This window comes from Sorex fumeus, unplaced genomic scaffold, assembly GCF_029834395.1.
Source record: "Sorex fumeus unplaced genomic scaffold, SorFum_2.1 ptg000067l, whole genome shotgun sequence".
NCBI lineage: Eukaryota > Metazoa > Chordata > Mammalia > Eulipotyphla > Soricidae > Sorex > Sorex fumeus.
Genome location: NW_026606124.1, coordinates 999,019 through 1,016,127, shown reverse-complemented (window position 1 = coordinate 1,016,127; position 17,109 = coordinate 999,019). Strand labels below are relative to the sequence as shown.

The following is a 17,109-nucleotide window of genomic DNA, read 5'->3' as shown; positions in this document are numbered from 1 at the left end:
GGCTGGAGATCAAACATAAGGTGGTGTGTGTGTGTGGGGCGCGCATGTGCAAGGCACGTGCCCTACTTGCTGTGCTATTGCTCTGTCCCCTTCACTATATACGATTTTTTTTGTTCTTTTAAGTTTTATTATTTTTATTATTATTTTTTGAGGTACTGTTACAGACTTACAAACTTCTGTGCTTATGTTTCAGTCATACAGTGATCAAGTACCCATCCTTCCACCAGTGCCCATTCTCCACCTGACCCATGTTTCCAGTATCCCTCCCACTCTGATCCACGCGCACCCCCCGCCCCCCATCACACCTCTGTGGCAGGAGCATTCCCTTTACTCTCTCTCTCTCCTTTTGGGTGTTACGGTTACAGTACGGGTACTATGTGGCCATCATTTTTGGTCTGTAGTCTACTTTCAGTACACATCTCCCATCCCGGGCTGGCCTTCCAGACACCCTATACTTAATGGTCCCTTTTCTTCTGAGCTGCCTTTCCCTCAGCATATGAGGCTGGCTTCCAAGCCATGGAGCAATCCTCCTGGTCCTTATCTCTACTCTCCTTGGGTGTTGGTCTCCCATTCTGTTACTTTATATTCCACAAATGACTGAAGCCCTTCTATGTCCGTCCCTCTCTTTCTGAGTCATTTCACTTTCAGCTATCTGTGTTTAAGGACACGACTCCCTGCCTCTCCAGAGTGTTCGTCGCCACACGTACCCACCTGCCTCCTCTGCTGCCCGTCACTTCCTCTCCCAGGTGTCCCTCTCTTCCTTTGCTCAGCACCAGAGTCCAGGGGTTTGCTTTTGTTTGCCTTTCTCTCTCCCCAGCTCTGCTTCATCGTATCCCACACACGAGTGAGACCATCTGGTCTGTGTCTCTTCCGAGGTCTTTCACTTAGACCCACTCCCGTTCCAGGCCTGTTGCAGAGAGCGAGCTTTGATCTTTCCCAGTTGCTGAGTAGCGTCCCTTCGTGTGTATAATAGCACTCACTGGTCCCTGGGCACTTGGGTTATTTTTGTATCTTGCCTGTTGTTAGCAGTGTTGCAGTGAACACAAGTGTGCAACCCCCCCCCACCCTCCCATTTTAGTGTTGCTCAGTGCCAATTGGTGGAATTGCTGAATCTACGTCTACATCTGCTGAATGCGGATGAGTTTTGAATATTTTGAGAGATCTCCATGCTGTTTTCATAGAGACTTTTACTTGCCCCTCTCTGGGTACAAGCATTCCTTTTTCTCCATCTCCTGTGAACACTCCTTTGATCCCCTGGCGGCCTTTGTTGTTAAGAATGCACCCGGTTGTATTATCCTTTTTGATGCAATTGTAAATGAGAGCATTTTAAAATTTCCCTTCCTCTAACTCATTGTGTACAGAAATGTAGTGGGTTTTTGTATATTGTTTTTGTTTCCTATTTATTTTTAGTTTCTATTTTTTGGTGACTTTTTAGAATTCCCAGTATGTATTATTATGTCATTGATAGGTAGTTATAGTTTCATTTTCTTTTTGTCCAGTTTGGACTTTTTTTCCCCCATCTTTTTTGCTGTCTAATTGCTCTTGGTAGGACTTTCAAAGTCTCTTTTAATAGTTATGAAAAGAATGGGCATCCTTGTCTTGTTTCTGATCTTAGTGTAATAGCTTTTATATTTCAGATTTAATGAATTTTTATTGTAAATGGGTATTGAATCTTATCAAATGCTTTTTAAGCATTTTTACCTTTTGTCGATGTGGTATGTTAAATTAATGATTGGTGTATATTAAAGCATCCTTGCATCCATGCAATGAATATTACTTGTTAATAGTGTATGAATTTTTTTTTTGCATTGCTAAATTTGACACCCCAAGGTTTTGCTGAGAATAATTTTGGTTTTATTTGTGGGGGCTACATACTGAAATGCTTGTGAGCATCCAGGACCACCCCTAGGGGTGTTCAGAGGAGCATTGCCAGGGATGGAACCCAGGCCTCATCGAGGAATGTCTCTGCTCTATCTTTTAGCTGCATCCCTTATCTCCATGTTCTTTAGTTATTGATGCAATTTTGGTGGTTTGTGCGTATGCTGAATTTGCCTCGTTTAGGTTCAGGGTAATGTTAGCCTTGTAAAATATTTCTGGAAGTATTCCCTCACTTTTGGTTTATTTTTCCCATCAATGTAGCTACCCCTCTGAGTAATTTTGATGGCAAAATTCTAACATAAGTTCATTTATATTATTGGTTATTATTTCGTTTATAGATTTGTTTTGTTTTGTTTTGCTTTGCTTTTGGGGTCACACCTGGTGATGCACAAGGGTTACTCCTGGCTTTGCACTCAGGAATTACTCCTTGGGACCATATGGGATGCTGGGAATCGAACCCTGGTCAGCCGTGTGCAAGGCAAACACCGTACCCACTGTACTATCACTCCAGCCCCGACTGCATATGTAGTTTTTTTTTTTTAGGTTTGTCTTGTATTCTTTTTTTTTTATTAAAAATTTTTTTAATAGTGAGACATCATGAGGTCCAGTTGCAGACTTACACATGTTTGCGCTTGGGTTTCAATTACACAATGATCAAATACCCATCCCTCTGTTTATTGCAGCACTCTTTACCTAGCATACGTAGTTTTTTATATGACCACCCCAGTAACTGTATGAAGTACCACACAGACAACTGTTGAATATCTTTTTCTTTTTGATTTTTGGGCATTTTTTCCTTCCTTTTTGATTTTTTTTCCCATGCCCATAGCCCGTAGAGGTCATACCTGGCTCAGTGCGTGGGGTTGCATCTGGAGGGGTATGTGAAATCCTTCTGCTGGGGCTGGGGGGACCCTGCGTGCCATCGATGGAGCCTGGACCTTTGCATGCAAAGCAGCACTTTGAGCTCTCTCCCAGAATTGAATATCATTTCATAGATGTGAAAACGGAATCTTGGCAAGGCTGAGCGCTAGTCCATGTGACCAATGATCTGTAGAGTTTGGGCTTTAAAGATCAGTCTTAGTTTTTAACCAGGACTTTTTCTGCAGCATACTTTTTTTGAGGTGGTTTGTCAAATATAAGCAGCCTGGCTGCCTGGTCACTGTTGTTCATCACTGGTCCTTCTCCTTTAGCTCTCGAAACTCTGAGTTACAGACTTCCCACGGTTTATAAGCTGTTTGCCTTGATTTCCCCTCCTTGACATGCTGCATGCTAAAGTTCAAGATGTGACAATTGTCTCTCTGTAGGAGAAGGATGTTCGGAAATGGAAGGAAGAATTACTAGATCAACGGCGGAGGATGATGGAGGAGAAGTTACTTCATGCTGAATTTAAGCGAGAGGTGCAATTACAGGCAATTGTCAAAAAGGCACAAGAGGAAGAAGCTAAGGTACGTCTGTTAGGTGCTTGAACTCTGGATTAGTTACTCATGTTTACTTATCCTTTTGGTTTTTAAGCCACACCTGGTGGAGCTCAAAGATTTTTTCCTATGGTCTCAAAAATCTTGTGCTAGGCATCAAACCTAGGCCTCCCACGTGCAAAGCGTGCGCTCCGGTCCTTGGAGTTTCCTCTTTGGCCCTGTTCTCTCAATTAAGTTTTTTAATTGTTGTATAATAGTAGCACTGTAGCACTGTCCTCCCATTGTTCATCGATTTGCACAAGCGGGCCCAGTAATGTCTCCATTGTGAGACTTGTTACTGTTTTTGGCATATCAAATACGTCACGGGTAGCTTGCCAGGCTTTGCCATGCGGGCGAGATGCACTCTTGGTAGATTGCCAGGATCTCCGAGAGGGGCAGAGGAATCAAACTTGGGTCGGCTGGGTCGGCCGCTTGCAAGGCAAGCACCCTACCTACTGTGCTATTGCTCCAGCCCTTGTATAATAGTAATTGAAACTAATATTTATTAAGTGTTTATTCTTTGCCATAATAGCAGAACATTTTTATAGCCCATTTAAAACTCATTAGGTGCAATATTGTGGGATATAAGTATACACACACACACACATACACACACGTACACACACAGTTTTATACACACATAATTTTAGGAGCTTTTTTTGAGGTACAATTGACATGAGAAGCACATATGTGAAACATCAATTTGGTGAGTTTTGACATGCATGTATTTATGAAACCATCAGTACAATGAAGGTAAACAATTTCATCTTCCTCAAAAGTTTCTTCATACTCTTGTTATTCCTTCCTGCCTCCAACTGTGTTATCACGCAATTGCTGATCTGCTTTCTGTCACTGTAGATGTTAGCATTTTCTGCAGTTTTGTCTGGATGGAATCTTAGAGTGTGTGCCCTTACTCCTGGCTTCTTTCACTCAGTGTAGTTATTTTGAATTTCACTATGCTGTTGTGTATATCAGTTCCTTTTTACTGCTGCGAAGAATATCACTGTACAGAAATACTGTAATTTGTCGACTCACCTGTTGATGGACATTTGTTTCCTTTGCACTTTTTGGCTATTGCAGATGTAACTGCTCCGAATATTCAAATGCAAGTCTTTGCTGTTGATGTTCACTTTCATTTTCTTGGGTAAATACCTAAGAGTGAATTGACAGAGCTAAGCTCCTATTTAACTTTGAGCAGGTAGTTCTCCAAAGTACTCATGCTATTGACGCATTTTACCAGGAGTTAATGAGTATTCTAGTTAGCCAAATTCTCAACAGGCCTCTGTGAGTATATGCTGTAATTTTAGCCATTTTATCTTGTGTGTATAGTACCTCATGGGTTTTTTTTTTTTTTTTTGGTTTTGGTTTTGGTTTTTGGCCCACACCTGGCTATTCTCAGATGTTATTCCTGCCTCTGCACTGCAGAAATTACTCCTGGTGGTGCTCAGGGTACCACATGGGATGCTTGAGATCAAAACTAGCTTAGCTGCATGCAGGAGACCATATGGGATGCCTGAGATCGAACCTGGGTCAGCTGCATGCAAGGCAGATGCCCTAACTGATGTTTTATTTTATTTTATTTTATTTCGATTTTTGGGTCACACCTGGCGATGCTCAGGGATTCCTCTTGGCTCTGCACTCAGGAATCACTCCTGGCGGTGCTCAGGGGACCTATATGGGATGCCGGGGATCGAACCCGAGTTGGCCGCCTGCAAGGCAAACGCCCTCCCCCTGTGCTATTGCTCCGGCCATCTACCTGCTGTTTTATCTTGCTGGACCCACCTCATGCAGCTAAAATTCGCACTTTTGAATCAGCCTTTTTTGTGTACCTTTTTTTTTTTTTAACATAGGAGTACTGCTACTTTTTCAATCATTGATTAAGCTGATTGAATTGGACATGAACTCCACATTACTTTGTTTTAAATTTTTTTAATTGGATATCCATGAGAAAGATATGATCTATCACCCACCCCTCCACCAGTGATCAGTGACCCCCATTTCCCCACCACCATCCTCCACCTCCACAGACTCCCAGCCTCCCTCTATGGGAGGCACTTTCCTTCTCGCTCTCTCTCTCCTTTACCTTTTGTGCATTATTGTTTGCGATACAGGTGCTAGGAGGTCATGGTGTTTGTTCAGGGAATTTGGTATTTTTATCGAGATGGTAAGGCTGGAGTAGCTTTTCAATTGTGTGGCAGCTTTGGGGTGTGGATGTGACTGCCAAGGCTTCCGGAAATTCAGTGAGGTGGGGAGAGGTAGCCCATCCTGACCCCCGAGAAAGCCTGGAGATTTCAGTCACAAAACTTTAATACCAGGGCTGGAGCGATAGCACAGCAGGTTGGGCTTTTGTCTTGCACGTGGCCGACCCAGGTTCGATTCCCAGCATCCCATATGGTCCCCTGAGCACCGCCTGCAGTAATTCCTGAGTGCAAAGCCAGGAGTAACCCCTGAGCATCGCCGGGTGTGACCCCAAAATTAAAAAAAAAAACAACTCTCATACCAGAATTTTCAGTAGATTGTATCTTGGTGAGATCTGTCCTGAGACAGTGGAGTCAGGCTGAGGGTATGGCAGTGAATTTTTTTTTTTTTTACTTTTTACTATTTTTTTTTTCATTAGTGAAACACCATAAGGTACAGTTGTAGACTTACAAATTTTTGTGCTTGGGTTTTAGTTATACAATGATCGAGTACCCATCCCTCCACCAGTGCCCATTTTCCGCCACCATGGGTCCCAATATCCCTCCTACCCCCCATCCCCTCCATCCCACCCTGCCTCTGTGGCAGGTCATTCCCTTTTGTTCTCTCCTTTTGGGTGTTGTGGTCTGCAAAAGAGGCATTGAGTGGCAATCGTGTTTGGTCTATAGTCTACTTTCAGCATGCTTCTCCCATCCTGGTAGGATCCTCCCAACACCCTTTATTTGGTGCTCCCTTCTCTATCTGAGCTCTCTTTTCCCCTAGCATGTGTGGCTGGTCTCCAAGCCACGGAGCAAAATTCCTGGTACTAATCTCGGCCACTCTTGGGTGTTAATCTCCTCGTCCTATTTTGTTACTTTATGTTTGCCAGATGAATGCAATCTTTCTATGTCTATCCCTCTCTCTCTGACTCATTTCACTTAACGTGATACTTTCCGTGTAGTACCACTTGTATGTAAATTTCATGACTTCATCTTTTCTAACCGCTACATAGTACTCCATTGTGTAAATGTACCAAAGTTTCTTTAACCAGTCATCTGTTCTCGGCACTCAGGTTTTTTCCAGATTCTGGCCATTTTAAACAGTGCTGCAATGAACAAATAAGATGGCAGCGATTTTGGATTGTGTATATAAGCAGCTGCCGGGGGCTCTGCTTGGGTGGGCACAGGCCAACCTGCCCCACTCTGATATACCCCGGCCTGTTCAGCCAGGCGTGGGTCCAAGATCAATTGCAGCTTTGATCTCTTTCGAGATTTATCTACGGGTCTCTGAAATAAGGCCAATAAATGCGCTTGTATAGCTGAGCTGGAGGTGATTTGTGGGGTGGCTCCCACCTGCCTAACTTTGGCTATTTAATTTCATGGTAAATTTGGTCCAAAGTTGTTGGGGTCCAGCCAAAGGCACAACGCAGTTTTGGGGTATCAGGAAGCCTGAAGGCACCATCAGGCCGCTAACGCACTCGCCCCACACGTACAGGTTGACCTACTGGAGGCACCACACCCTCCGTGTACTTATTTCTTTCCTGGATCACTTATTTGGTTGAACTGTTCGTTGAAATCTAGTTTCAGCAATCGATTTTTCAGTTAGAGTGTTTTGTTACAGAGATTTTTCAGCACTGTTGAGGTATAATTAGTAGGTAGAAGAGTAGGCTCTTAAAAATGTAACAGCATAATGTCTGAAACATGGTTCATTGTCAAAGAAACTGCCCTCCTTACTGAGTTAAAAAACATACCCATCACCTCTTTTGGGAGTGGTGTGCGAATATTTAAATTCTGATAATGTTGTTATGTCATCAGTTCCAGTCACCAAGTTACATATTAGATCTTTAGCCTGAATTTTTAAAGTTATTGGGGGGAACTGACACCTTTCATAGTCTCACTTTGCTCTCAAACATCATTTTTGTGGCTGATACTTCTTTCTTATTTTTTGCTAGGGGCCCCCAGCTTGCTCCGGCTTGCTCAGGTCTTACTCGTAGCACTGTGCTGTTGTGTCTATGTGAAGAGTCAGGAGCCTTTTTCTAGAATCCTTGAATTTTCTGTTCCTCCAGTGAATTCATTTCCTTGTTACTGCTTTTCACCTTTGTCACCTATGTTTTTCCCTTGAGCATCACAGTCACTATCATTCCTTCACTATCTTTACTCTGAAGCTTTTCCCATTCAGTTAATTCATTTTTTCATTTCATTTTATCATCCTGTTATTCGTCAATTGCCTCGAGCAGGCCCCAGTAACGTCTCTTTCATCCTAGCCCTGAGATTATATTCAAGGCTCTTTAGGAGAATGAGACCCATCATTGTTACTGGTATTTGGCATATTTGGTACGCCACGGGGAGTTTGCCAGACTCAGCCCTGTGGGCAGGCTACATTCAATAGCCTGCAAGTTTGTCCAAAGTAGGAATGAGATAATAAGATGTCATAAAAAGATGTCCTGATTTGCGGCTGCGCGGTTCCGGGAGCTGGATTTTATAGTCTCTGAGTCTTGGCCGTTGATGGGATTACACAGCGCCAGGGGGCCAGGTGGTGGGTGTGACCCCCGCCTACTGGGATTTGGAGGATCTGGGTGGAAGATACCTCAATGAGCTTGGTTATTGTGTGGATATGGTCGATGGTACTGAATCCTTTTCGGAATCCAGCTTGTTCACATGGTTGTCCTTCATCTAGTGTTCTGCTAATCCTATTCAGGATGACTCGAGTGAATAGTTTGTAGATGACAGACAATAGGCAGATTGGGCGATAGTTGCCAATGTCGTGGATGTCTCCTTTCTTGTATAGTAGTACAGTCCTGCTGGTTTTCCATTGGGATGGAACCTTGCATTCAGACAGGTAGCGTGTGAAGAGTCGAGCCAATGTATTGATGAGTACTGATGGTAAGTTCTTCAGGTGTTCAGGTCTGATCTTGTCTGGGCCAGGTGCTCTTTGTTTCTTTACCGACGAGATGGCATGTTGGATTTCGGAGGGGAGAACATTGGGAACGACATATCCATCATGTGGTATGTGGTATGTGGGCAAGTGGATGTGGCTATTAAAGAGATCTGAGTAGAAGTCATGAATAATCTTCTCCATTGCCCTTCTGGAAGATGTGATAGATCCATCATGATGTCGGAGGGCAGTCATCTTGGTTTTGTAGTTGGTGAAGGACAGGCGGGCATTACGAATGTTTTTCCCAGCTTCTGCTGCATCTACCAGTACTGCTGCTCTCCTGTTTTTGAGGTCATCCTTGATGGCTTTTCTGCACTGTTTTGCCAGTTCGGACGTTTGCTTGTGGTTGCCTGAGGCACGTGCCAAGCCACGTTGGCGAATAAGTTCAAGAGTGTTCGAAGAAAGACGGTTTTTTGTGGTTATCTCTCTCTTGGCATTCCTTGCACAATCATGGAGGTGCTGAATCATTCGATCGTATCCCTCATCAATGTTGTCAATGATGGCATCCTCCCATGTTGCCGCAATAGAGCCAAAGAGCTCCCAGTTGGTGGTTGTTCAAGATGCCGCTCTGTCTAACGTTCATTGATTTAAAGAAGGCCTTTGATTCTGTTGAGACGGAAGCGGTCATGGAAGCCCTAGCCAATCAGGGCGTACAAACTCAATACATCAGGATCCTTCGTGAGCTCTATTGCGGATTCACTACCAAGATCTCACCATTCTACAAAGAAGTAATCATCCATATCAAGAGAGGGGTTCGGCAGGGTGATACCATTTCACCAAAACTCTTCAGTGCCACCCTCGAGAACATCATGCGACGACTGGAATGGGAAAACATGGGAGTGAAGATAGATGGTCAGCAACTACACCACCTCCGCTTTGCTGATGACACCGTTCTAATAACACCAAACATCAGCCAAGCGGCACAAATGCTGAACGACTTTGACCGTGAATGTGGAAAGGTCGGACTACAGCTGAATCTTACGAAGACAATGTTTATGAGAAACAGCCTTGTTCCTGACGCTCCATTCGCTCTCAACGGAACCACCATCTCCGAATGCAACAGTTATATATACCTAGGTCGAGAAATCAACATGATGAATGACCTGGCACCTGAGTTGCGCAGGAGGAAGAGAGCGGCTTGGAATGCTTTCAAGAGCATTGAAGAAATAACTAAAAGGACAAAGAACCTCCAGCTACGAGCATATCTCTTTGATTCCACTATTCTTCCTGCATTAACATATACCTCAGAGACCTGGACCCTACAAAAACAGGATGAGAATGCTATTCGGGTCTCTCAAAGAGGAATTGAAAGAACTATGCTTGGAATATCACGATTCACTCAAATGAGAGATAGAATCCGGAGTTCTGATCTTCGTCAACGCTCAAGAATCAGGGACGCTGTCTCATTTGCCAAGACATCAAAAATCACATGGGCTGGACACGTAATGAGGTTTACAGACAACCGCTGGACTAGAGCCATTACTGATTGGATTCCACGAGACATCAAAAGATCACATGGACGCCCACCTATAAGATGGTCAGACTTCTTCGTCAAGACCCTAAATGATCGGTTTGAGGCTCTGCATGTTCCTAGAACGAACAGATACCATTGGGCTACGCTAGCACGCAACTGGGATGAATGGAGACATTACTGGCACCCGCTCGAATAAATCGATGAATAACGGGGATTAAATGATTAAGTGATTAAGTGGGTGGAAGATGCTCGACTCCAGTCCGAGTAGGCTTGGAGATCTCGGCCCCGGAACCCGCGTGGCTTTGTCCCTCTGCCAGTACCTTCATGTGTGCGGAGAGTGGTCTCAGCATGGTGGTGGCTGGTCCTGGAGGTCTTCGGCTGCCTGAGCCCTGGTTGGGGCGGGGAGGAAAGCTCAACCCGCTCCCCTCCAAGGGGCCTCGGTGAGGAACAGCCAGGCGTGGGGGTTAATTCATTAATATATTTATGTATCTGTTTGGGGGCCACACCTGGTGATGTTCAGGGCTTACTCCTGGCTCTCTGCTCAGGGATCACTCCTGGTTGAGGTTCGGGTACCATATGTGGTATCAGCGGTTGAACTGGAGGCAGCTATGTGCACGTAGCTCCTATACTATCTCTCCTGCCCTCAGCTGAGCTTTAGACAGAAGAAGCTGCTTGGTGATTGTGTCCAGTGGAATTCATCAGCTTACCACCCATATGCCTAAGCCATCTGTTTTTCCTGAAATATGTATTATGTTTCCTAGTAACTTAGACTTGGAGAACTTGTAATTGTTTGAGTCATTTGATTTTGTAGGATTGTTTTTGGTTGCCAGTTTATATGAATTAGGTCACAGATAAAACAGTCTAATCTGACGTCTTCTAAGTTACGTATATGTGTGTGAATGTATATATACAAACATATATGTATATGTGCATGTTTATATGTCCATCTGCAATGATATATACGCATTATATATGGTCAATGCAATACATATGTGTATATTATCAATAATATATATACACACATTATATATATGGGATCACTGTCCTCCCATTGTTCATCGATTTGCTTGAGTGGGCCCAGTAACGTCTCCATTAGAGACTTTGTTGTTACTGTATTTGGCATATTGAATACATCACTGGTAGCTTGCCAGGCTCTGCCGTGCGGGCAAGATACTCTCGGAAGCTTGCCGGGCTCTCCAAGAGGGGCGGAGGAATCGATCTTGGTTTGGCCATGTTGGCTGCGTGCAAAGCAAACGCCCTACCGCTGTGCTATCGCTCCAGCCCTAATATATATATATATGCCTCTTGGAGAGCCCGGCAAGCTACCAAGAGTATCCCGCCTGCACGGGCAGAACCTGGTAAGTTCCCTGTGGTGTATTCGATACGCCAAGAACGGTAACGATGATGGGTCTCATTCCCTTGATCCTGAAAGAGCCTTCAATCGTTGGAAAAGACTAATAAGGAGAGGCGATTTTTTGCTAAAATCTTGGGGCTGGGAGGAATGGGGATGTTACTGGCGCCTGATCGAGTAAATAGAGGAACAACAGGATGACAGTGATATAGTGATACAGATATATACATATACTAGACAGTGCAATTGTCTAATATGTTGTTTACGAAGTTTTGGTTAGGCAGTCTGAGGAGCTAAAACAAGGAATGTGGAAGAAATTATGGTTCATGGAGGATCACAAGACTCACTCAGATCTTGTGACCAAGAGCAGCCTATTTATCCTTCTTTGATTTGCTGGCTTATTATAATCACGTCCACTGAAATTCAACAGCGTAGGAAGAATCACCAATGAAATTCAACAGTGTAGTGGAGAACATGATCAATTAAAGGGAGAAAGACATAATCAGTCACAATCACAAAAATCACAACCATCCTGTTACTCATCGATTGCCTCGAGCAGGCCCCAGTAACGTCTCCTTCGTCCTAGCCCTGAGACTTTTTTAAAAAAGTGCCATATTCAAGGCTCTTTCAGAGTTAGGAGAATGAGACCCTTCATTGTTACTGGTATTTGGCATATTGGGTATGCCACGCGGAGTTTGCCAGACTCTGCCGTGTGAGCAGGTTACATTCGGTAGCCTGCCGGTTTGTCCAAAGTAGGAATGAGATGATTGGCGGCCGCGCGCTTCCGGGAGCTGGGTTTTATAGTCTCTGAGTCTTGGCCGTTGATGGGATTACACGGCGCCAGGGGGCCAGTTGGTGGGTGTGACCCCCACCTACTGGAATTTGGAGGATCTGGGTGGAGGATGCTCAGCCCTGATCCGAGTAGGCTTCGAGATCTCAGCCCCGGACCCGTGTGCCTTTGTTCCTCTGCCGGTAGCTTCATGTGTGCGGAGAGTGGTCTCAGAGCATGGTGGTGGCTGGCTCAGGAGGTCTTCAGCTGCCGGAGACATAATCAGTTAGGGAAGAAAAATGGTCAATTACATAGGTCATGACCTCCTCACACCTGAAAACATAGTCAGTTACCTCAGGACCTCCTCACGCCTGGAAATGCGGTCAATTACATCTATCGTTTAGCTAGGTCTGAAATATGTGAGAAGGAGAAACTGCTGCTTTGTGCTCCTGGAATTCGCTGGCCACAGAGGGTCAGTTTTGCCTTTTTCATATCGATCAGACTTTCAAGCGCCGGCTCACCCACTTAGTGCAGTGTGGGGTCCTGGTTCTGCTTTCTGCTTGCAGGGAAGCATCCAAGGACTCATCTTGATCTGGTTGGGCACCAACAATATGTATCATTAAAGTATGACTTCTCAGTTACTTATATAGGTATGCAAATTCTGTACTTTTTCCATGACTCCTTATGTTTTCCTTTCTTGTGCAGCAGTCATCAGTTTGCTACTTTTTAATTTTCCCTGAATTTTTGTAGTTTGGCATTTTTGTCTTCTATCCCTACTACCTTCAAATTAATCTTCTTGAAGGGCATTATTGTAATAACTCTCCGCCTAAAATTTTTCAGGAACTTTCTTCCATTGTCTTCAAGGCTTAGTATAAATTAATTGCTCTAGTGTTTGGAATACTAATATATACTGAGAATATTGCTCACATCATAAAAATGATTCGTTCTCATTTAGCACCCACTGCATTCGATATTCTCCAAGTCATCTTTCTAGAATGATGTTCAGATTGCCTAATAAATAACTTCATAAAATAGAGTTATACTTTACACGATGCTTCTTAATAAGAGGTATTAATCTCTTATTTTAGTTCCTTTCTAAGAGAAATGAAATGGAAGAAAATTTGAGGGAATTATTGAATTTTTAATGAGTGTCTTCATCACAAGAAGCGTTTCTCATCAGATTCTTCTAAGGCTATGAAACTTACGTAAACTAGTAAGTTTTTAGGTGTTACATTTATTAGCCTCCCGTTTTAGGGTTTGTTTTTGGTTTTTGGGCCACACCTGGTGATGCTTCAGGGTTACTCCTGGCTCTGCACTCAGGAATTTTTCCTGCTGATGCTCAGGGGACCATATAGGATTCCAGGGATTGAACCCAGGTGGCCACGTGCAAAGAAAGCATCCTATCCACTGTACTATCTCTCTGGCCCATTGACATATTAAACTGTTGTATATTAAGGTATGTAAATGTATGTTTTGATGTTGCTGTACTCTGTGGGATCATCATTACTTTCCAGGCTATTAACATCTCTAACGCCTGTACTTAATTACTGGAGGTGTGTCTGTGCTCTAACTTTGGGTCTGCCTTGTTACCAGGCAAATAACAAATACATAGTGTGGTTTGCCATCATCTCTGTTCTCTGTGTTACATCTTCAGAATTTACTTATCTCAGATTCCTAGCTGAATCTTTCTATTCTTTTTTTTTTTTTCTTTTTGGGTCACACCCGGCAGTGCACAGGGGTTTCTCCTGGCTTTGCACTCAGGAATTACTCCTGGCGGAGCTCAGGGGACCTATATAGGATGCTGGGAATTGAGCCCGGGTTGGCCGCATGCAAGGCAAACACCCTACCTGCTGTACTATCGCTCCAGTCCCTGAATTTTTCTATTCTTTGCCCAATATCAAAACATTTTAAATTTTGTCTTTGGGCCATAACCTGGTGGTGCCTGGGGCCACTGCTGGTTGGATCTGTCTCCAGGGAACCACCTAGTGCTGAGGTTGAACCCAGGCTTACTGCATGCAAAGCATCTTGCCAGCCCACAGGTTAGATTTTTTCATCTAATTTTTATTCAATCTTTCCTCTCTGAGTTTTTAAAGGTTTATTACATCGGTGACAGTAAGTCCTGTTCCTTTGATTTCATCTTGATTGTGTGTCGCACCTGAGCCTTGATGCAGTATGAATAATCTCCCCTGGTTACATGCCTGTTTTGCTTGGACTTTTCGGTGTTGGAAAGATAGTCCTGTTGTGAAGCAGCCACGTTTGTTTATAACAGGGACCTAGTAGCACAGAAACTGGGAAATCTTTGTTAGAATATATTCATACTCTCTTTTTTCCTTTTCTTTTTTAAATAGGGTTTTAAAAAATTGAATCACCAACAGATATGCAGTTACAAAGTTGTTCATAATTGGATTTCAGTTACACAGTGTTCCAGCACCTCTCTCTCTTTTTTTTGACTTTTTAAACCTCTCTCTTCACCAGTGCGCATTTCCCACCACCAGTGTCCCCAGTGTCCCTCCCACCTGCCCCCCATGGCAGATACTTCTCTCTCTCTACCTTTCTCTTCCTCTCTTTCTCTCTCTGTCTCTCCCTCCCTCTCCCCCTCTCTCTTTTACTCCCTCTCTTCTTCTCTCTCCCTTTCTTTCTCTCTCTCTCTGTTACTTGACTTGGAGGAACTATGGTTCGCAATACTGTTCCTGAAAGGTACCATGCCTCTTCATTCTTGATCATTTGAGATTTATAATATGTCATGTGGGCAGTTTTATTCTATCCGGCGTGAATGCTTCTGTGAAGTAGTATCATCTCCAGCACATACTTCCCACTTCCCTATGTCACTCTGCTATTTTCACTGTGCCGGGCCCACAAGAAATTCACCCCAGTTAACTCTGCCCAGCTTCATTATCTGCGACCCTGGACTGTTATGTCCTGTGAAGTTAACATAACAGCCATTATATGTGAAGGTGAGCATTTATTTCAATGCCTTGTCCCTGTTACTCAATCCATATATTGAAGAAAAAAATGCTTTATGTACATTTTATTTTCCTAAACTCCTTATGTTAGCATGAATACACTGATTTATTTTTTAATATAGTTTATGTAGTTGCAAATTACACTGAAGTAGAACTTTATAAGATAGTCCCTGTAGAATTCTTAGTTTCTAGACTCAAAATTGTTTTCAATTTTATCTGCTCTAAATCAGTTCTGTGAATCTGGTCTGTATATTAAATTAGTAATTAATTTTTCGGGGTCAGTAATGAAAGAAAAGATCCATGATCCATTCTGTTTTTGTTCTGTGTCTTTCCTCTGTCTTATTTTTAATACAAACTCTGTTTTATTATTATTGAGTCAATGTGAGATACAGTTACAAGCCAGTTACAAACTTTCATGAAAACTGTGGTTTTTGTTGTTGAATTATTTTGGTGCTGACTTAATTTGTAACTCACTTTCTTTGATTTTTTTTTCAGCAAAATTTTGATAGGGTTTATTTAAAACAGGAGAAATTATAATACAAATTATTAACAATTTATGGTGCTTCTGTAATGAGCTGTAGGTTATTAAATAAAATGGATACATTTTAAAACATACAAAAGAACTCAAAATATCAAGGAAGACATCTTGACATTACAAAAGTCTCTGGGAATAAGGCAAATCCATAATTATACAAATCTATAGTACCATAAAACCACTTTTTTGCTCTTCAGATTCAACTGAAATATTTTCTTTGATTTTTTTTAAGGTAAACGAAATTGCCTTTATTAATACCCTGGAAGCACAGAATAAGCGTCATGATGTTTTATCGAAGTTGAAGGAGTATGAACAGAGGCTGAATGAACTGCAGGAAGAGCGTCAGCGGAGACAGGAAGAAAAGCAAGCACGTGACGAAGCTGTCCAGGTAGCGTTTTATTTGGAAAAGTTACTGAACCCCGTGAGCTTCCAAGTTTGCCACAGGATTGTTGTATGAATTATTTATTAGCTGGATTTCCGTTGGTATTAGCTTTGTCCTCTGTCCCCGATCGTTTGAATTATAGACACAGACAGCATGATATTCTCTAATTTCGTTCACGTAACAGTGACCAGCATGATTTCATCTCTCACTCTTCTCTCTCTCTTTATTTTTTTTTGTAGGGAGTACTGCTATTCAGCCACTGATTAGCTGATTGAATAGTGCATGAACTCCACCTTACTTTTTTTTTATTTTTTATAATTTTATTTATTGAATCACCGTGAGAGCAGTTACAAAGCTTTTGAGTCTAAGTCTTGGTCATACAATGAAACACCCGCACCTTCACCAGTGCCCATTCTCTACCACGAAAACCCTAGTATACCCCCATCCCACACCCTTCCCCCACCTGTGGGGCAGATGATTTCCACATTACTCTCTCTCTACTTTGATCACTTTCAATATTTTGACTCCAGACGCACCATTATTATTTGAGATTTTACCCCAACACTCAGATATGCTGAAAAGGCAACAATAGACAGTTTGTGTTCGATTGCTGGTTATGAATAACATATGATGTCGCGTGGCTGCAGTAGGGCCATGTGATTTTGAAATTCTGAAATTTTAACACTTAAATCTGGAGGGATTTCTGCCAAAAGCCACTGGGTTTCGAGATTTGCTCCTGAGTCTCTGGGATCATGGCTATTGAGCTGCTTGATCAGGAGCCAGAGAGGCCGTTCGTGGGCGATGACTTGTGGTCTCGTTGGGGTGGGGAGGACAGGCCTGGCTCCCCCCCCCCCCCCCATCCCCTGAGGCCCAACAAGTTTCATCACTTCGGGCCCAAGCCTGACTGTCCAAAGGCCTCTGAAGGATGACGGCCGCTGAGCCGCCAAGAGGGAGCAGGTGGAGTGACAACACCCTTTCCTCCCTGGGATGGCCCGGCGACAGTAACGTACTGTGGGGTCTGGACGCATTTCTGCCAAAAGCCACTGGGTTTTGAGATTTGTTTCTGAGTCTCTGGGATCATGGCCATTAAGCAGCTGAATCAGGAACCAGAGAGGCCATTCGTGGGCAGTGACTTGGGGTCTCATTGGGGTGGGAAGGACAAGCCCAGCTCCACCGCCATCCCGTGAGGCCCTG

At 43.4% G+C, this 17,109-nt stretch overlaps 1 protein-coding gene across 1 annotated transcript in view; it reads left to right on the top strand.

Annotated features, from left to right (window-relative positions):
- The window catches only part of SCAPER (S-phase cyclin A associated protein in the ER), a 377,689-nt gene that overhangs the window by 91,635 nt on the left and 268,945 nt on the right, over positions 1–17,109 (top strand). The window contains exons 14-15 of the mRNA XM_056128752.1: positions 3,183–3,323; positions 15,766–15,921. Coding sequence (XP_055984727.1) covers positions 3,183–3,323; positions 15,766–15,921 — 297 coding nt within the window. The remainder of the gene's footprint in view (positions 1–3,182; positions 3,324–15,765; positions 15,922–17,109) is intronic.